Genomic DNA, 23,522 nt, shown 5'->3' with positions numbered 1-23,522 from the left:
ATATATATATATATATATATATATATATATAAAAGTTAAATGGGTTGACGGGTTGATAATTTTTACCCAACCCAACTTATTTGATTAAATGAGTTAGACGGGTTGACCCATTTAAATTAAATGGGTTGAAAATCTCAACCCAACCCGCTAATTTTGGTTGGGTCGATTTTTGTCAGCTCTACTTTTTTGTTGGGTCGTCTCGGACCTTTTGAGGATATTTAATTTCTTATGACCGGCCATTGCACGGAACGTAATTTACCGAAAATTAATTTAAAGTAAGAATGGTATAACTTTCGACCGTTTGTGAATACCTTACAAAATATCATTTTGTCGTGGATTATTTTTTTTTTTCCTTTATAGGCGGCCTCGTTTTCATACGCATCCTTATATCTTCCAATTTCTAGATTTCTAGCTTTCTCTAACTTTTTGAATTCCCTATATCCATGTGAAATCATCTTACTGCCAATATGTTTTGTACTCTATGGTGGAGAAATTTGATTAGGTTCCCTCTAGGGTCTTTGATGCTTAATAGATCATTCACATGTGGGATTTGACTTACCCTTTGACCAAAACAACCCCCAATATTATGTTGTTTGCATCCACATTATTTCAAATGAAAATCTCAGTTTGGAGGTTGGATTATGCGAGCTAAGGCCAATCAGTCCTTAAGTTCGTTAAATATCTTCTTACAATCTTCGTTGAATTCGAAATCAATATATATATATATATATATATATATATATATATATATATATATATATATATATATATATATATATATATATATATATATATATATATATATATATATATATATATACTAGCCGTTTGTCCGCGCAAAGCGGCGGCGGCGAATAGTTTCTTTCAAGCAATTAGTTCCATTCGGAGACATGCTATATTTCTAAGAACACTTGCACCATTATCGATCGGTTTCACAAAAATAAAAAGTACAATGTCAAAACCAAAAAATATTGTGGTGGTGGATTCCATGGAGGAAAAGGAGATGAAGATTTGAATTAGTCTCCAGTCAACTATATTTTATGCAAAAAATTAGGGAACTCCAATTTGAATGAACTTTTAAATTTCAAACGATTTGTCGAAAAGAAGTGTTTCAGATTTCGAATGCACCAGATACCAGATAAGAGATATTTTAGGAGTACAAAATGAATCAAAATTGATGAAAATACTAATTCAATCTCTAAAAATAAGGAAATACTAATTTAAATGTGTTTTTAATACTTGTATCTCTAGCATTATCATTTATAAGATATATATTATAATATTATTATATTAATAGTTGGTTGTACTTTAAGCTTAAAGACTTGAACGTCTTAAAAAAAATATTATTATTATATTGATTTTATTTATAGAAATAATAAGATTTCTTTTATAAAATAGAAAAAAATATATATTAAATAATATATATATATATATATATATATATATATATATATATATATATATATATATATATATATATATATTGCAAAAGTTGTCATATTGGCATTGTTAGAAATCGTCTGTTGAACCCTACATGGCCGAGAAAAGAGCATACTTCACGAACATTTTTACGTATTTATAGTATCAATTTTTGACTTATCAACTTGTGAAACTGTGTGACCCAAAATTAGTCTTTGGTTTACCATAAAATGATATTTTCAAAATCCAAGTCTATATCAACGTCAATACATCTTTGAAGAATTTTTATGAGGTTTTGCAAACATACATCAAATGAGTTTTCATATACAGTGAAATTGTCCATAAAAACTTCTTTGATATTTTTGACATACTCGGAAAGATACTTAGCATATACCTTTAAAATGTGATCAGTACATTGCATAGTCCGAAGGGCATACATCAGTTAACTGTGATGTGATATGAGAATAAATAAGAATGGGATATTACAGTCACACTTATTAGAAAAAAAATAAATATGAAAATGATTAAAACAGATACTATTTTATGGTAATCACACTTCTAAGTCAAATTTTAGAATTTCCTTCTTCGTTCTCGTAGAATATACTTGATGTAGATTCTAAAATCTGCTATAATATCGTTTCTTCCTCATTATAACATAATGTACATTCTCATGCAACGTTAGTTTTCTTCTGTCCTTTGTTTTAAACTATAAATTATATAAGATATTCATATTGTTTAAATTTATATTTGCAAAACAAAATTATATTTGCAGAAAAAATCCTCTGATTACTAGGGGATTTGTCTATAAATTATATAAAATATTCTTATTGTTTTAATTTATATTTGCAAAACAAAATTATATTTGCAAAAAAATAAATCCTTTGATTAAAAGGGGATTTGTCAATAATAAATATAGAAGAAATTGTTTGGTAGCGCACACATGATTTTTGGGCTCTTCATAAAAATTAGGAACCGTAAAAGGGGATTTGTCAATCTCTCATGTGTTTTGATACTTGTCATTTTGTAGTATTTTTGAAATAAATAATATCCATATGTCAATTTTTAGTTTTTTCTTTAGTTTTTTCATATTTTAAAATTAATAAGCCACATAAGAATTATATGATATGTAATGTATTAAATGTAATAAATATAGTAATAAATTGCAATGTTTTTTTATTTCAAAACTTACTTTAAAAAATATTTTAATGTTTAGACATTGATATTTTAATACACGGTCTCATGACACCTAATAATTATAAAAATACAACGATGGACCTTATCCTCTCAAGCTTTGATAACTTTTTATCATCACTTGTTGTTTGCAATCCTACGCCATAATATTTTGTCTTGAACTACTTGGATACTTTCACATACTAAAGTAGTCGTGTTCCTCTAAATTTTCCAAGTCATTTCGATCTAAAATTTGATGTGATAGTGGTTTTGTCGTAAGTGTTTTAATGTTACCATATTAACATTGTCTTAAAATTGTACTTGAAAACATGCATGCAAATTATATATTACTATGCCACTACCCCGTAATACAAACTTCTAATTAAGACAATTGCAAATTACTTAGAAAATGATATATAGTAATCCAAGGTTCTTATGAGAAAATGACATTCGTTTACGCAATTAATGTTATTCTAGGAGACTCAAGTTTTTAATAATAAAAGTAGACACAGACACTTCTATTTTAACACTTCTAATAGGATTGAAACACCTTTAGTGCATTCAAAACGTAATATGCTTTTAGGTTTCAAAACGTAAGCACGAGGTGCAGTCCTCCAAGTTTACACGTTAAATAACTTTAGTCCCTTTACTTCAATAACATTCAAGAAAAGCCCATCTCTAACAATTAGCCAAATTGAGCTACTAGCCCAAAGAATTCAATTTCTGCAGTTTACACAATTTAAAAATTAAACACTAAACAATTAAATAAGAATTAAATTTAAACAAAATTTCAATCGTTGAGATTGTCTATCTTTTTCATGCTCTTCTTAATAAAATGCAACACTTCTAGTACCAAGGTTGTTAAAATCTCAATTTTAATCTTACGATCTTACGACTTTAAGATCCTACAAGTGAAAAACGATCTCGATCACACCACGATCTCGATCTTACCTCCTTAGTTTTATTATATAGCTGAGTATCAAAAATTCGTCTATTCAACTTGAAATCAAGTGTCACAAGTTACAAGAAGTCTTGTAGAGCATCATCATTTTATCAATTCATCTTGAGTTAGGCAGAGCACGTACATAATAATCCCTTTATGATTTCATTTCTTACTTGTACATGATCAAAATGATCTTATTTCCAATTAAGATGTTTTATTCTTAATGTTTACGGTTTATAGCAACAAAAACTATGGATGTTCCTTAAGAAGTTAAAGTTGGTTACACTATCTTGTGAGCAAATTTGAATATGAGTTCATTTTGGTAGGATTTTACGATCCCGATCCAAGCTTACGATCACGATCTTGCAAAACATAAAACGATTTTAAGTAAAATCTCGATCTTGACAACCTTGTCTAGTACTACAAGGTTGGACGGACACTATGCAATAAAAAAGGTTTTTGAGCATCTTCGGTCGTAAATCCCTAGTAAAAGGTGATAATTAAGATTTTTTAAATTTCATCAACCCCCCCCCCCCCCCCACCACCACCCGGAGGAAAAAAAAAAAAAAAACCGAACACACACATAGTTTTTGTAGCAAAAGAGAAATGCATAAATGGGACGTGGTGTAATTTTTGTTTGAGTTTCTATCTGTTGTCTGTCTCGAAAGGTAGTATGTAGTATATAATTTGTATTATATGTATGTGTTTCTATTTCTTAGTGATAATCAAACCATTGTGATTTTTCGTCTTCTTGGTATCTGTGTTTATGTTTGTTGCCAACAAGTGTTGGCTGAAATGTCCACATGAATCATTAATAAGCTATATATGTTTTTAACCTGATTGAGCCCCTTTATATGTTTTGGATTCAAGATTATCAGCTTTTGGATACATAGTTTGATTTCTCGGGTCAGGTTCATTTTTCTTGGATTTGTTTAATCAGATGTGGAGCCCAATGTCCATGAAAGGTAAAATTTAGTCTTTTTTAATGCTTGTTAATTAAACCTTTCTATGAACAAGAACTTTGTCTTTTTTTTACTTCTGTTTTTATTGAAGTTTTGCATTATTTAGGTATGGTTGGTGTTTTTTTCAAAAATTAGTAACCAAAACCAAGGATATAATAATTTTGCTTCATTGTTGTCAAGAAGTAAACAAAGCCAAGCAAGAAGTAACCATTGCTTGTGTTTAGGAATATATATCTTGTAAATTTCTAGGGGACTCCATTGTACGTACTCTATAACTATTGAGTAATGCAAGTGGAAACCAAAGCATTCATAATGATTTTGTTTTTTTTTTTTTTTTGGTATTGATCATTTAGTGCCATGTTTTATGGGCTTTGATGATGCTTGGAGAACTAGCTGAATTTTTGTTGATGAAATACAAAATATGGTTTTTAGGAGTAATTATATTAGTTCTCATACAATTGTCATCTTTAATTATTATATATAGTAAAACAAATATTATTGTAATGGTTTATTATAGGATGTTCAAAATGATACAATATTTAATTATCTTTATTGCAATTAACATATTGACACGATAATTAAACAGATCGGGTTAAGATCAAGATATCTTAAACCATTTAATATTTTACAACCTACTCAAAACTATGAATCAAAGAAAAAGTCAGGATTCTTCTCATGACCCAAAAATGACATAAAGTCTTCCTTTGGCTCGTAGCAACCACTTGCCTTTATAATCCAACTTCTGTCTCGGATTCCAACTACTGTCTATTTACTTAATTAGGCTTTAAGTTAGTATAATATTGTGTGAATTGTGAAACGTATTTTACAAGATCAGAATGGATATGAGTAGAGAAGTTTCATTATTCTTTACTTATCACAGAATCACTCGTTTGAATATTCTTTCAAATAATAAATTTCATTCGATCGTTCTAGAGAGCTATACAAACACACGTAGCATGGCATGGCTCAGTCAAGGTCTCCTCCTGAGAAGGCGAATATAAAACTAATATTAAATTCTACTTAAATAATTAAATAACCCTTGGATTTTGGAATAAAAAAAAAAACACTTCCACAAGAGTTCCGAAATGAAGAATATCACGAACCCTCTTCGTTTGTCTCTATTTGTAGCCATTATATTGCTTCTTGTGGGAGTAGTATATCCATATCCAATGGAGTCGATGAATTTAGAAGCAAATAAAATCACAAAATCATCGAAGAGTAATAATGTGATTCAAGTTGATGTTGGCTTGCTACTGGACTCGAGTTGGAAAAGTAAAGTGTTGCTGAAATCATTTATAGAAATGGCGCACTCGGATTTCTACGCCACTCATTCTATCTACACGACACGCTTGTACATGCGCACCTTGTACTTCAACAATGCTATTGATGCAGTTTCTGGAGGTAACTTCATATATATTATTTTCTAATATGATCGATAGTGTGTATGTATATACATAAATACGTACGTATATGTGTATATATGAAGGTATATTGGAGAAAATGGTTGTGATTGAAGAGTTACTCATGTATATATTCAATCATAAATCTCAAAGTCATGCAACAATTTAGATAAAATTAGATATTTAATCATAGTAATTATTATATAAAATAATGATGACAGTTATTTGAATCTATAAGATCTTTACTATTTTATTACTAACAAAATGGGTTTTTACATGCAATATCATATTAACAAATACCATCTACTTAACTTGTGTTAAGTTTAACATGTATCATGTCTTACATAAATATACTTTACTTAATTTTCTTCATATAGATGTTTGATTCAAAATACAACATTTTAATTCTCGATGACTTTTTAGTGTAAATTTCGTCCTTGCTCTATTACAATATTGTCATGAATGTTTACATGCTTCGTAAACAAGTATACAAACAAACGTGTGGAAATTAAGGAGTAAGGTTTGTGGACCAGATGGGGATGTTTTGATATTTTGTGGGCCCAATTCCCAATGAGGAATGCGGACTTGAGGCTCATTTTGGGCTTGTAAATTGTGATCCCCAATTTGAAAGCCACTCATTTTAAGATTCATTGATTCTTTATACAAAGCTATAAATAAAACTATTAGCCATATTTTTTATCAATTTTTTATTTCCTCTCTCTTTATTAATACTCTTTATACCCATGTAAACCCTTCTTCTCATTGGCGATTTAATAATAACATGTTCTTATGCCTTGTGGTTTTCCCCTCACAAGGCTTTCCACCTATATTTGTTTTTTGGTGTTCTTATTTATCTTCTTGTGATCATCATATTTGTAACAATCAAGTTGCCAATACACAAACAATACTCGAATAAGTTCAACAATGATGAATAAGTAAATCAAGCACAAAACAAAACTTACAAATGATTTATTGAGCTCCACTATCGATATGGTAGTGTACATAAACACGAAAGGAGGATGAGCATTTATTTTACTAGCACAAAATAAGAGTATACAAATGGAGTGTTTAGTATCTAGCAGTTAAACGATCCAACTCAACATATGTGATATGCCACAAGTCACAATGGTGGTCAAACCAAATAGGGTGATAGGATAAAATATATTTAATTTTCCAAGTTGACCTTTCAAGTCTCCCCAAGGTATAAAAAAGTTTAGCATCACCAAATTTTGTATTGTATTTTTCTTAGATTTGTGCATCCATGGTAACAGAGATTCTTACCCATGGGACCATAACAAAGAAAATCTTCTACCATATATATACAATCTTAATGAAGCTATACATAATTTCTCTTTCAAGATGATATTGTTCCTTGTTTTACATATATATATTAAACTAATATAGTATCTAATACTCTTGTCGCTTCAAATGCTAAACAGTTGTAGAGTTATTGAAAGATCAAGTGAAAGCCATTATTGGGCCAAAGAATCTTGTTGAAGCCATATTTATTACGGAGCTCGGAGAAAAGTCACATGTTCCCATCATCTCCTTTGATAGCTAGCGCAAGTTATTCACATCTACACATACAAAGCCATTACTTAATCAGAAACTCAATCGCTGACTCTTTTCTAGCTCCTACAATCGCACTCATCAAAGAATTTAAATGGAACAAAATTGCCTTTGTCTATGAAGACGACATGTTTGACACTTGCATATTTTCTACTCTCCGTGATTCGTTCCAAGGAGATGGAATTCACATGTCTTATATGAGTATCATTCCTTCCAATGCTACAAATAACCAAATCTCTAATGAACTTGGCAAACTAAATCAGTTAGAAACTACAGTCTTTGTAGTACATATGAGACACTTGTTGGGATCTCGTTTCTTTAAACATGATACAAGATTAGGGATGATGATAAAAGGGTATGCTTGGGTTATCACAGATGTCTTAATTAGCCAATTCACTACATTTGATTGATTCAAAATTGATGAATTCGTTCGATGGAGTCCTAGGCATCAGACCTCATGCACCTTCGTCAAGGGTGCTTGAAAATTTCACAAGGAGATGGCAAGAACATTCACATGCGATCAAACCACACATGAAATTAGTGTGTATGGTTCATGGGCATATCTTGAGAAGAATATCACAATCATCTAATGCTACTACCTTATCGTCACAGCTTTTGCTACCATAATTGCTTTGATTTGTTCTGAAAGCTCATTTGGCAAGAAATGTGCTTTCAAAGTAAAGGATTATGAAAAGAAACAAGGATCCTCTTTTTCTTCGAATAAGGTAGTAGCATTAGATGATTGTGATATTGTTTCTGTGAGTGGTGTCTCTACCAATATCATATTGCCAACACACATCCATCAGGATGATGCAAATGCAAAGGCAAAGGCAAATGCACATGCGCTTCCGTATGTCGATGCAGATGAAGATTCAATATACGAGGAGGTATAACGTATGTTTTAGTTTGTAACTAGTGATCCCTTTAGGTTTTTTTTTATTGGTTTAGATGTAAATCATGTAATGATATTGTTGTATATTTAATCAATATATACTTACTTTCTGAACATCCTTTCAAAACTCACACAATAGGCGTTTGTGTATAAATACGAATTGTGATGTAGAACAATTGTGATATAACCTTCACTAATTATTTGATTCAGAAATCAGGCCCGTCCCAGAGGGTGGGCGATAGGAGCGACCGTCCAGGGCCCATCTTTTAAAGGGGCCCAAATTTTTTATGGAAATTGTTATATTTAGAAGATAATACAAATAATTTTCTTTTAATTATTGATTTATTATAAAAAACTTGATGACATTTGTATTTTTTAAGGGCTCATTTTTTTCTCTCGCCTGGGCCCAAAATATGTTTGGAACGGCGAAATAAATACAAGTTCTTTTTTCACTTTATTACACAAGACTTTGTAGTTATCAATACTATATATCCAAGAACAATTTGACGTACGCAAACCCATCTTCCCAATGCCAATGGGTGGGGCAGGTTGGGTGACATTACAAGAGGTTGGGTGACATTAGAGGGCTTTCAAATTTTAAAGGCCCCATTTTTATATACCATATAATATTAATATAGAAAAAAAAAATCTTGATATATTGTGTATAACAACCTAGTGGAAAATAATAAAAAAATAGAGTCAAAACAAAATCAACGTAGAAAAATTAAGGGGTGTTTGATTCTTCTTAATAATCACCGCATTACGTTTCACACTACCATTGATCAAAAAACTCTATGAATCAATTCTGATTTTCGATTTCAGTATTTGTTTCTAAAATCTAATTTCAATCTTACTTAATACATCGATTATGATAATTGGTATTGTTCTGAGTCTGAAAAACGATTTAGAACTTCATATACTTATTGATGGAAAACGATATGACATCAGAAGTTTGCAACTAGATGTTTTCGTTTCATTTACTTGTTTTTTTTTCTAATTGGGCTAATTCTATTACGAAAACAATCTATGGATAAATTTATAAAAAGAAGGCATCATTTAGAAAAAACAAAAACAAAAAAGTCACCCTTCTTTACTATTTTTTTAGTGTAAGGGCCTCATTTTATCATTTTCCAGGGGTCTCAAATCAATTTGGACCAACCCTGCCCTCCTTGCATCTTCCAAACTCGAATCAAACCAACAGTTACGTACTGTACAATTGAGTAATCTTGTGAAGTTCTTCTTGTGTGGGTCATAAAATTAATTGATCAATCAATTTTTGAGGTTTTTTTAAATAAGTGCTCATATTTGAAGGTGACTAGCCTTTCAATTACCTTAGCGTTCCTATTGATATTTTTGTCTCTCAGTTGGCTTCCAAACTCAAACAAAACAGTTGTTACTCTCCTTTGATTTTTTGGTTGATAAGGTTGACGTGATTGTGCCTAATTGTATTGACAACGACAAGAAAAGTGGCTCTACTATAGTCTACAGTGTGGCTATATTTTCCTCTAGCTAGCTACTATGTATTATGTAATGTTTGTTGTTTTCCAACTTCTCACTAGTTTCGTTAGTTAATTCTGGATGTTCAAAAAACGATATAGAGTACGTACATATAGAAAGGGATTTCAGTACTTTCTATGATTGCAATTTGATAGTTTTTTGTGTTGTTCCGCATGTGAAAAAGAACAATATAATATTAATTTCTTTTAATTATGCAAATTTCTTCTTGGACACATTCAATATTTTCTTTTTTGTCACTAATACAATGTGAAAATCTTTTTTATTACTATTAACTTATATAAATTACTACTAAATTCAGTTATTTTGTTGCAACGCATTGCATTGTTGTGTCGTTACCAACTTTTTAATAGTGATAACGTCAGATAAAGATTTATTAGAATAATTAATATCATACATCTACATACAATTTGCATAGAATAAAATTAAATCTGATTATCGATTAGGTTGGACGGTGTCACATAACTTTTACCGATGGTAAACTGAGGCAACATGTTTTACCGATGGTGTACACTCCGCCGAACCTATTTTTTCACCGCCAGTGCATTTTCACCGATGAAAAATGGGAGGCAAAAATGGCTCTCTCTCTCTCTCTCTCTCTCTCTCTCTCTCTCTCTCTCTCTCTCTCTCTCTCTCTCTCTCTCTCTCTCTCTCTCTCTCATCAACACCACACCTTACCTTTTTAGGTTTAATGATACAAATGAAAATTAGTGAGGTTGGTGGAGCTTAGATGGAATGTGGTGCTATCGGCATCACACCTTTCGGCCTTAATTTATTTTTAATGTTATATATGATTAATCAATATGTAAATTACGAATATTTTTTAAATTTCAATCATAATAATCATTTAAAGTATAAACCATTAGTCGTAATGTAATTATATATTTTCTTACTTTTAACTATGTCTTTCTCTCTCTAGTCTTTAAATATTTTTTGAATTTTAATTGATATTTTGAAAGTTTATAATTGAGTACCATAGTAATATTTTACATTTAATAACATGTATTAAATTAATAAATTACATATATTAAGTAGAAAGTTGAATAGTTAAGGAGTTGCAAATGTATATGTTAAAAGAAAAAAAATGTTCCATTTATAAAAGGAAAATGACATTTTAGTCCCTTTAAGTTATTATTTTCATACATTTTAAGGGAACAAAATTGGTTTTATTAGGTCGAATATGTCATTTTCAACAAAACGAAAGGGTAACTCGGTTATCCCATATTATCCTGTATGTCAACTCACTTACTTTTTTATTTTAATAATTAAAAAGATAAGAGGGGCCCATAAGATCCCAACCTCTCTCTCTCTCTCTCTAATATTTCTCTTTCTTCCCATGCTGTCTATAACTAAATGCTAGAATCCAATTTGAAACTATAGCTCACAACCGCTTCTATTTAATAGTCATAACCTTTAAGTATAATCCATTTGATTTTGTAAAAAATAAAGAAAAATGAATACCACCATGAAAATGTTGCGTTAATGATCGAAATCCCCCACCTTCTCCATCGATGTTAGGCAAGCCGCAAGATAATTTAAGACCTACCTACTGAATCAAATGGCAGTTATAAACAATAACAAGTCTGCTCATTCTTCAATCGATCATTAGGTCTATAAAGGAGATGAAAAGAAAAATCGGGCATTGGATGAGAACCTTCTTCTCCTCTATGCATGTGCAAAAACAACGTCAATGTGTCTTTAGTGGAATCATTTTAAGCAGAGCCACATACTATTGTGGTCTAATTGTTGACATTTTTGTCAGGAAATTCATGAACACTTGGTGTGCGTGATTCAAGTTGCTGAAGACGCAGTACCTTCTAATCAAACTATTTAGCTAATGCAAATCCAAGTCTTAGCCAACTTTTACGAGTTGGGTATGTACCAGTTTGAAGATGTAGGCGATTGTAAGTTGGAACAAACCTAGAGAAGAAAATGGAAGGTGTATTTGTGATCGAGTTGTTATGTACTTGACATATACTCTCCCTTTATTGTAATAGGCATATACTTTACCTATACTCCCCCTTCATGTTGGTCTCGGGAACATGGGGTATAAGAAGATAAAAGAATGTGATGGTGGATGAAGGTAGGTAGCGGTTCCTAATGATGGCCTACTTCGGGAACATTGTCTCTTTAGTTACCCAAGAACATAGATATTTGTAACGTCCACAGATACAGGCTAGTCAATTAAAATAGAACAAACAATAAAAATGACATTTTGATAGAAGGATATTAAGGATAAGTAACCTTAACCAAATTGATAGTATATGCGACAAGGATTCTGTACATATAAAGAACTCTGAAATTTGATTTTGTATGAAGAAGTTATGTTTATTTGAAATTTCGCGATTAAACCGACACGGCTACGCGCGTCGTAAAAAGTGAATTTTAAATAGGTTGCTTATTAGTCTAAGTAATCTAACCGAAAATCATAGTAATCGTAAAACCAAGAGATTGCATATAAAGAGCGTCCAAATTTGACTTCGCGAGAGTAAGTTATGATTTTTAGAAGTTTCAGCGTAGCAGTATGCGACGCGGAAACCAAAATTAAAATCGGTTGATTGTTAGGAAAAAACAATCTAAATGAGAGTTGAAGATCTCGTCAATACCTATTCGGCGATATAAAGACGGTTGATGACGGATATCGTATGAGACAGTTATGATTTTTACACGGACTTTAAGAGTCTAATTCTGTAAAAATATAACTATTAGAAATAAAGTCAAAATTAGACGATGGAATCTAAATGAAAGTTGTAGATCACATCGATAGCTACGAGTGCATATAAAATACGTCGAAAATGGAGCTCATATAAAAAATATGAATTTTTAAAGAAATCAGAATTTCCCGCATGAAGTCGAGCACCCTGGAAAGAGGCGTGGCGTGCTTCTGACCTGCCATAGGATTGTAACACATGTTAATTCAGGAGAAGGCCACATCACCTGATATGACCATTTGCGCGTTACACTTCGACCATCTACGTGGCGTGTTCTCCAAGTTTGGCAATGTATAGTTGCAAGTTTCAGCCTATTACTTGCATACTTTTCTCTAGTTCTCTTTGGAATACTTTCTAGCTTTTAGCCCTTTACTCCCAAGTTTCCAACCACTTCAGTGAAGCTCTGTGGTGTCAGATAGCTGGTGAATAGAAGCTCCCGGATCAAATTTATGTCCGTATAATTCCCTGTTTTCGTTAAAAGCTCTGTAAGTTAAGTTATACGTATTTTATTCAAGTGTAAATTTTAATTATAGTCATAAGCATTATTATGAACCGATAATTAAGATTTATCAGTGATTCCAAGTCATTATACTGATTGGTTTACTTATGAGGATGATGTTTAGGCTGAATTTAGTGAGGTGTTTAAAGTGAGATTTCCAAACAGTATACTTTGTAAACCAAACGGACCCAACCTCCGATATGATCTTATCTGGTTTCTCCTTAATTGATGGATCTTGATGTAGGCATTAGGATTAGTGAGGAATCTAGGCTATCATTAGTCACAATGAATATAAGACTAAGGGGCTTGTAACGCTCGGTTCCTAGTATGTATTTTAATAAAGGATTATTCATTTTTGCAAAGGGTCTCGACGAGTCATAGGCCCCAGACTCGTCGAGTAGGAATGAATGAATGGATGCGGGACTTTGAAGTGTACTCTACGAGTCGAGAGGCCTCGACTCGACGAGTATGGCTGCCAGAGTGAAACCCTAATTTTTAGGGTTTGCACCCTATTTAAAGACCTTAACACCCCAATTGTGGCCTCCCTTATCGCCTCCCATAGTACAGAAAACCCTAATTCGTGATCTTGAGCTTTGTGAGTGTGTGTGTGAGAGTGAAAAAGAAGTGATTTCTTGGTGTTTTCTTAAAGGAAGGAAAGCTAGAAGTGCTTGGTTGAAGGAAGGAGCTTTGGATCCAGAAGAAGAGCTCTATTTCCAGCTCATTTGAGGTATAAAGTCTATACCTTGTCTATTAATCTATTAGATCCCTTCATGGAGTAGTTTAGGGCTTTAAGGAACCATTTTTGGAAACATTCATGGATACAAGCATGTTTGGGGTCAAGACTTCAGATCCAGAGTCTTTAAGGGACTCCATGGCATAAAGGTGCCAACTTTATGGCCATGGGAGTCCCATGCATCATTAGAACCACTTTTTAGGGCTATTTGAGCTAAATAGCCCATGCATGAACGTAAAGTTTGTAACTTTACGTGTTATATCGACCCTAGGAGGCCAGATCTATGTTATGGATGCTTCAAGCCCGACTAAAATCGAATGGATAAGTTTAGAATTTAGGGGACTCGACGATTAGTTCATACTAATCAGCGAGTTGGTTCGTGGTTCCCCAACCTTTTCTGTTACTAAGCAAACTCGTTGAGTCTAGAAGATGCTCAGCGAGTTGGACGTGTTTATGGACTTGAAGATCAAAGAACTCGACGAGTCTATAGATGAACTCGGCGAGTTGAGAACAAAATGTCACAGCTGATATGAAGAGGAACTCGACGACTTCAAGGATGAAATCGGCGAGTTGTGAGTGAAATACCCCGACTCTGTATGAAGGATAACTCGACGAGTTCAAACGGAAAGTCCCAATTATGTCATGAGGAGAAACTTGGCAAGTTAAAGGGTAACTCGACGAGTTAGATCGCGAGTTCGAGATTATCTTAATCATGGAACTCGACAAGTTGACGGACCAACTCGGCAAGTTGATTCAACCAGAATGTTGACTTGGACCAGAAGGTTGACTTTAACCAGAGTGTTGACCTTTAACTTGACCATTGACCATAGTTAACCCTTAAAGGGGTTATAAGTTTGAAAGGGTAATTAAAAGATATGTTATGTGTAGGATTTTGAGGAGAGTTGATCCCAGCACTGAGGACGGTTCAGCTACTTCACGACATTGAGGTGAGTTACCTTCCAGCAGAAGTGGATCTAAGGCACCAAGGTTGGCCCATTAGTAAGAGTTGTAGTAGAGATGATTGTATTTGTGATAATTATCTGATATGTTGCTATCTGTTATGTTTATGTGCTAGTATGCTTTGATGTTATGGGATATATGATAGGAGGGGTAGGATAGACCCCAGTACCGGTCAATAGGGCCGAAGGGGTATGCTAGCACCCAGATAAGCTAGGCAGTATATGATTATATGTTTATGCACTAGGATGTTATGTAGTGGAGTAGGGGTGAAATAGTCCTCGGTACCGGTCGAAAGGACCGAAGGGGTAGGCCAGCTCCCTAATATGATATGCAAGGTACCGGTCGAAAGGACCAAAAGGGTATGCCAGCACCCTGATATGCTAGGCTAGGTGTAGGTCGATAGGACCGAAGGGGTAGGCCAGCACCCTGATATGCTAGGCAGTTACCGGTTGAAAAAGACCGAAGGGGTAGTCTAGTACCTAAATATGTTAGACAGTATGTATGTTATGTGGTATATGGTATGTGGTATGATGGGGGGGACTCACTAAGCTTTGTGGTTATGGTTTTTATTTTTTGTTTCAGGTCCTTCTTCTTCGAAGGGAAAGGAGTCGGCATGGTAGCAGCGCATCACACACATGATTTTCCGCACATAAGATTCTTGGGATTTGTACTCTGACATTGTTACTATTATATGAGATGGTTTTGAGACATGTGATCTATGGTTTTATGAAATGAATTAACTTGATGATGTTTACTTATAAATTGTTTATAAATCGCTATATCAAAAATGAAATTTTTGGTCTTGAATTTTGGGATGTTATAGGGCTATTTGTTTTAGCTTCTAACTGGGTCCAATAAGGGACCGGGTCCAAAAAAAAATTGACATGTTTGATAAGGTACCAACACTCAAGGACTCGGTCCAAGATTTCAAGCTGATTCGGTTCCCTCTTTTCAATCGTTGGACCGGGACAAGAAATAATCAATAGGTTGGATATCCAATTTTCCCTACAATTTTATGAATGCCTCCACAAGAAAGAAAGCTATTGGCGATTCCACAGAGAAAGAAAGCAGTTGGCGACTTGCTACTGTTGTTCGAGTTTGTTGCTCCTTTTTGTTGCTTATTTTCGCCGAGATATTAGAGCATGTTGCTCCTATTTGCTATTCAGTATTTGGTGTGAGTTGTTGCTGATTTTTCAATTTGTTGCTATGAAAATTTGTTTGATAAAAAGTTGAAATATGACTTGATTTTTTGGATTTATTGTTGAATTGTTGCTGATATTTCTTTCTTTTATTTTATCAACTTGGTCTCATAAAAAATACATAACTGAATGATAAATTCAAGATTCAAAACACAACCACATAGTACATTTTGCAATTCACAATTGCAAAAATGTCATGTTGTTTTATAAAGTAGTTGTAGTATGAAAGAAAATGTATGGGTGTAAATTTAAACCTTGCAAGAAAGAGAGCATAAATGGAATGGTTCTTGAAGTATTTTGTCACATGTGAAACATGAATTTGCAGGACATTTACAAGACCTGGTTTGTGCCCTCTGGTTAAACAATATCACTTTTGCATTGTTTATTGTATACGATTGCATTTACAATAATAATATATCTATCAAAAAGTATATTTTCATTTTTTATAATAAAACTCATTTAATATGTGTATGTGTAATTGTGTATTGGATGCTTCTGATTTTGTTTAGTATTAGCTTTTTTAAATTGAAAATACCCCATAAATTATTATAAGAAACGTTGTTTGAGGGTAATATAGTTAGTTTGTAAAGTCAGTCAGATGCAAAATCAAACATTAAGTTTCAGTCAGAAGTTAAACTAGTCACAATTTCTAACTCAATCGCCTTCTAACCGATTCAACTCTAACCCAGTTAGCAACTATCAAACAACTCCTAAGACTTAGTGATATTCATACATTGGTCACGTCAAAAAGAAAAGCTAAGGTGTTAGGAGAAGCTCTGCCAAAATCACCAGTCAACCACTCTTATCAAGTGAGAGCATAGTTACGTTCATCTTACACATAGACATGAAGTATTTAGATAATTAAATGCTATGTGTACGTATTTTCTACGATGTGTGTTGGATGAACCTATATGACATGATTTTACTCGATTTAATTATATAAGTCTTTTACTACTTATATATATATATATATATATATATATATATATATATATATATATATATATATAGAGAGAGAGAGAGAGAGAGAGGTTCAAATGTGTCACAACTGGCATTTTAGCCAGGAAATTTTGTGATCATGTAAATTTCATCTATGATAATATTTGTAACTCTAACTTGTTATCATACACTATGTTCATTCTATGACAACAAACTTAGTCAAGATTTACAATTGAAATTCAAAACTCTATGCAAAACATTTCAGAAAGTCAATTGGGAGTTAAAAAGCCTAAAAATCCCGGTTCAAGTTCTTTATGGACTATGATTTTCTTATTGGGTCTAATGGACCAATAAGCATTCAATTCGACTATATTGGGGCTTAGAAACCCTATTTGGATTCTAAATGGACCCAATTCATAAATCTATAACATTTTGGACCATATGAGCCTAGAATGATTCATTCTAACCCTAATGAGCCTTAATGGGCCATAAACTCCCTTTCTTTCATTTAAATGGGCCGTGAACCATCCAAAGGGCCGAATGGGCCAAAAAATAAAATTGGGCCTATGAAATTCGATCAAAGCCAAGGATTTGAACCCAAAGCTAATTCACCTTCATTCAATGAGCCCATTCTCACCCCAATGGGTTTATATTAAAAAAAAAAAGATTGTGCATGGAGTTAAATGGTGCCACCTCAAGTTTACCTTGTGGTTCTCCATGCTAATTACCCACTAAACAAAATCTAAATCTCATACTTCTAAGCACCCATCACATCTTCACCTCTCTCTCCCCTCTTTTCTTATCCCTCGACCAAGAGCAAGAAACACACACACAATACCAAACTCTCTCCAAACAAACTTTTAAGAACATCTCTCCCCTTTCATCAAGAATTTTCGAGATTTAGAGCATTCCAAGGAGGCTTTCATCTAAAAATCACTTCAAGTTACACTCTAGTGGTAAGATCTCACAAACCTAAGTAACATATTTTCTTTTTAAACTCATTCACTCTTCTTACCACCTTAATTTTGTGTAGAACTCCTCTAAGTTCGAAAATCCCCTCAAGAAGCTTGCTAGGGCCGAAAATCACATTATCTTCTTCCATTTCTTCTTCAAACTGAAACATCAAAGCAAAGGTGAGTTCATAGCCCCTTGTTTTCAGTTTTTATTTGATTTTGGGGGAGAATACAAGTAAAATGTGTAGATTTATGTGTTTTATGCATGCTATGTGTGATTTTCTTGGTTTATGTTGTGATTATGTGATAAATCTTGATGAATCTTGAAAACTCTAACATAAATGGGTGAGATTCATAAGCTAAAACACTCTATACATCATACTACAAAGATAAAAGTGTTATACATGCCTAAGATGTGAAAAACAAAACAAAAATCTTGTATATGGACCATTTTTGACAAGTAAACCAAAGATTGGGATAATTTTTGCCACTTACGGTTTTGTGAGGATCAAAAGGGTCACATTTGTATAAAAATGAGTTCTTATAACAACTATACTTTCCAAAGGACCAAAAAGTATAATATTTTGCATTATGAGCCTTAATTTGGGCCTTACGTTTTTTTTTGAGCCCAAATAGCAAAAATATCAATTTTTGAGGATTAAAATGTTATTTAAATCAAAACTTGAGCCAAAACTGAAAATAAACGAAAATAAAGGCTGAAAATGACTCTTATTTCAAAATTAGGCCAAAAATGTTAATTTTATAAAAATTGGGCCGAAAATGTCATTTTAATTCAAATAAGGACTGAAAATGTAATTTTCTGCAAAGATTGGCTGAAAATGTCAATATATGTATTTTTCGGCCAAACGCGTCAAATACTAAGCAATTGGGGCGAAAATATAAATTTTTATAAATTATTGGGCTAAAATGTTATTTTAATTAAAATAGACCAAAAATGACATTTTATGTAAAAATAAGCCTTTAAATGTTCAACTTAGTTCTTAAGGGACCTAGAGTGAAATTTTTACTAAACACGAGTTCAAATTATATAATTTTGACGTAACGAAATAAAAATATCGTTATAACAAAACACAGGATTTTTATAACATTATGAATAAATATTTTGAAGAAATGAACTATACTATAACAAAAAAACAAAATACAACAACGGTACGACTATTGGGCCTAGTACTCACTATACATGCTTATTGGGCATTCGTGACCCATTTGCATGTCTATTGGGCCCAATATTATCATTTCATGTCTATTGGATCTTTGTGATCCAATTACATGCTTAATGGGCCTAAATTAGCTTTTACATGTTATTGGGCCGTAGTGGCCCATTTACATGCTAATTTAGCCTGAAATAATTCATCAGATGCCTAATGGGCTTTAACGTGTCCATTTGCATACTTAACAAGCCTGGAAATAATTTACATGTCTAATGGGCCACAATTGTCTTTTTTTCAAGTTTGTTGGGCTTTATTCTTTCACATTCATGTATCATCTCGTGTTCGAAATTCTAAATACATATAACGTTATACATATTCATGTGCCAATAACTGGGATCTAGTGAGACTTCTCGGTTGACACCTTTGAGTGTATGGTCGTAGTATGTAGTTATAATCAGAGTCTCTTGGAGGGAGAACGAGAGTTTGTGTATAGATCTATACGGGGGTGACTCCCCCACACCTGAGTTGTTCGCTACAGTTAGACTAGGCCAGTCTAGGGTGACAAAACCTTGATCAAAACCAGTGTTTGGAAAAATGCCAAGACAGGCGAATTAGTAACTGTCATGCATGGTTATAACGACTCACATAGAGATCCATTACCATCACAACACTACGAAAATCAAAACTCGTAAATCATATTGATACAAAACAAATTCATACGATAATACAAGGACCAAAACACTTTTATAAATCTGAAAATATCGGATTTTCTGGGGGAAAATACTATTATTCATTAACTTCTACGTACAACGGATATAATACAAGGAAAAATTGGACCGTTTACTTATACATGTTTTTACTATGAAATTCACACATACATTTATACTCGATTTTACACATCGTTTTCTGACCAATTACAAAAAATATCGGATTTTATGGGTTTTACAAATATTACAAAAACTTCATTCAAACATGTTTATGAACTCACCAATATTATATATGTTGACCATTTTCAAAATAACTTGTATTCTCATGTAATCGATAAGCTGAAGAATCATTAAGAGTATTTTGGAATTTCTTTTATGCAAAAGTCAATCATCGAACAATTTATGTTTTGATTTATGTAATGTAAAACAATATACTTGATGTAAACAATACCAATTGTACTATGTAATGTTTGGTGATGATTGTGTTATGTTTCATATATAATCATTGTGATGATATTTCAATTGATAGTCACACGAGCCCCGAACGATTCCGCCATCTAGTTCGGGGGTGTGACAAAATGTTTCCAACAACTATTGTGTGCATGAATTGACCAATCAGAATTTAGGAAAAAATAAATCATTTATTAAATAATAAAGGGTACTTTAGTCATTATGTATGTACAATTAATTATATTCCAAAATTAAAATCCCTAAAATAATGGATCAATTTCCCTTTAATAACATTTAAATTCCTGCACCGTTCACTACGTTATCATTCATCCTCGAAATGGATATGCCGATGCATGCATTCACTAACACCACAACCATCAAACAACCCTAAAGGACCACAACCTCCGACGAAAGAAAAAAAAAACGAGACACAATTTCCCTTTGTTTTGTTCCCTCGTCGATTGCATATCGGCTACCTCCATCTTAAACCCACAAATACTCAATTAAAGAAGGATTACACTCGTTCTAAATTAAATCATGTTTGACGTCTTTTCCATCCAAACAAGTTTCAAGGTGAGTAATTAAAAATCCCTAATATCTCAATTTTAGCATCAATACTCCATGATTTTCTACCTTTTAGTTTTTAGTTGATGGTGTTTTCTATTATAACCCTTTTAAATATTGATGGAATATTAATTAGATAATCAATGCACATGTATAATTCTAATTGGAAGACCAGAAGGGGAATTCAAGACATGGATGCTTATTTTTTTTTCTTCGGCAAATGCAAGGGTCTTTCAAGGCTTCTAAATGACATTAATTTCTTCATAATTCTTCTGGGTTTTATAATATTCAATGGGTTGCAGTTTTATAATTTTTGATTTTCACATACAATAATGAATTTTATTTGTTTTACTTAATGAATATTATTTCAACCTACAAATTCTTTCATGACGAGCAAATATAATACAACATATTTGTTGTTCTATTTTTTATAATTTTTGGTTATGTTCTCACTTTTAGTTTCGTACACCAAGTGTTTGATGAATTGTCTGACCTAACCAACATTGCAAATAAAATGTTTTATGATCATATTTTATTGCCCTAATTATTATGTCAGAATTACAACTTGCTAATTTACTATATTGTATGTATTCTGCCAAAATTTAGAATGTCATATATATATATATATATATATATATATATATATATATATATATATATATATATATATATATATACTCTGTCATAATTAAATGGTAATTGCACTTTAGATTTAATGATTTTTTTAGAATCTTTTTTGTCTATTAAAATGTCATATATTTTGTCGGTTCGTTTACTGAATTAGTGTTTTTGTTAGATTTTGATGGTTTCTTCTCTTTTTAGGTTTTGAAGAGTTTGTCATTCATGTGGAGAAGAAAGAAAATATGGAGAACAAGAGTGTCTTATAGTAGAATGTATTCTGCCTGAATGTATAAAACGAATCTTAGCAATATTATTCTTTCAGAATAAATTAATGTTTTTTGTTGGATTTTGATGTTTTTGTTGCATTTTTGATAGAAATGGCTTGAAGTCCCTATAGGAATGACGTGAAAAATGAATCAAAGATTGATCACATTCACACTTTAAGAATGTTGTTGTTTTTTAAGAATTACATTTGTTATTTTTTCAGAATGTTGTTATTATTCAAGAATGTTCTTTTTGTATCACAATCATAGAATGTAATTATTTGATATATTATTATTCCAAGAATCGATTTTGTATATTGTTTCATAACGTATTTATTCATGTTTTCTTCTTATTTGTGTATTCTTAAAGGATCTCATAAACTGTTATTTTACCAGAATGTCATTCTAACATAATCGCATTCTGATAGAATAAAATAGGTTATAATCGGTTATGATTACAAATTAAATTAGAATTGAAATTGAATTTTTTTTTTTAAATCAGAATTATCCCTTAAAATTCAAAATTTTCCTTTTTTAAATATAGTTAATTGTCTAAAATACTCTTTTAATTAAATTTGAGTGATAATATGGTACATAATATTCCATTGTAATATCATAGACCCTCAAAATCATAATCTTTCATTATTTTCATCCATTGGTCCAGAATTCTCCTTACATGCACACGATAGTTACCTTAAACACAATAACCTAACCATATATATATATATATATATATATATATATATATATATATATATATATATATATATATATATATATATATATATATATATATATCGGGTAGTGATGGATGATGAGAGATGGGAGATGAGAGATGAAAAACGAATAGGAGAGGTCCTTAAAAATATAGGAGATGCCATGAATTTTACTTGAGATGATTGCGATGTTTGGGCTGTAGTTATCTAATGGAGTATAGATGACGACCACAAACTAATATTAATAGTCCAATGGAACACCGACAGGATTGCAACTTGTAGGTGATGAATTACGAGTTCAAGCAATGTACAAATCGTGTATTCATGCAATGTACTATATTGACATGTTTTGTGGAGGAATCCCCAAGTTATACTGTCAATGCGATGATAGGCAATAAACATTTGGAGAAGTCCTTAGCGATGAAAATATAAAATACGATGATTTGGCGATGAACATTAGGAAAAATCATTAGCGATGAATATATAAAATGTAATGATTAGACGATGAACCTTAGGAGAAGTTGTAACACCCGGAATCCACGAGGCCAAGTGGGGGAAGGAAAAACCCTAAGTCAATGAGTCAAATCGTCGAGTCGAAGGAAGAACTCGACGAGTCGAAGCAAGTTCCGTGTCATAGATTAAGTGGCCTACTCGGCGAGTCGGGGGACTGACTCGACGAGTCTGGTCTGGGTTGGGAAACCCTAATTTCGGGACTTGGTGCCCTATTTAAGCATCATATTCTCATTCCCTCAGCCTCATCTTCAGCCCCCAGACCCCAAACCCTCACCAACGAAACCCTAGTACATCTTGTGAGTGTTTGAGCCACCTTGGTGTGTTTTCTGCGCTCTTGAAGAGGAAGAAGAAGAAGGAAGGAAGGTGGAGGTTCAAGAAGGAGGAAGTAGATGCAAAAGATACACTCAATTTGCTGCATTTCTTGGCAATCAAGTCTTCATCTTGGCTTTTGGTTTATTAGATCTCCTTATAGCCCCTTTTTGGAAGGTTTTTGGTCCAAGAATGGTTGTCGTAGGGTTTTGGACGTCCCCCAAGCATGATGCTTTTAGATTTGGAAGTATTTATGGTGGTTAAGGCATAAAGGTGCAAGCTTTATTCCATTAGGAAGTCCCATGCAAGCTTAAAGAGATTATTTTGGCCTCTTGGAGCCCTA

The 23,522-nt window shown here is 32.5% G+C and overlaps 1 protein-coding gene across 1 annotated transcript; it reads left to right on the top strand.

The window, feature by feature from the left end:
• The first annotated feature begins 5,568 nt into the window (after positions 1 to 5,568).
• Positions 5,569 to 8,461, top strand: LOC111894809 (glutamate receptor 1.2-like). Its single transcript, XM_023890907.2, has 2 exons — positions 5,569 to 5,895; positions 7,334 to 8,461. The coding sequence occupies exons 1-2, from the start codon at positions 5,580 to 5,582 to the stop codon at positions 7,453 to 7,455; spliced, it is 438 nt and encodes a 145-aa protein (XP_023746675.1). The 5' UTR covers positions 5,569 to 5,579; the 3' UTR covers positions 7,456 to 8,461.
• Positions 8,462 to 23,522: the final 15,061 nt, after the last annotated feature.

The sequence above is a fragment of the Lactuca sativa genome, chromosome 8, assembly GCF_002870075.4.
Source record: "Lactuca sativa cultivar Salinas chromosome 8, Lsat_Salinas_v11, whole genome shotgun sequence".
Lineage (NCBI taxonomy): Eukaryota > Viridiplantae > Streptophyta > Magnoliopsida > Asterales > Asteraceae > Lactuca > Lactuca sativa.
The sequence above is the reverse complement of the archived record's forward strand: the minus strand, read 5'-3'. Positions and strand labels throughout refer to the sequence as shown.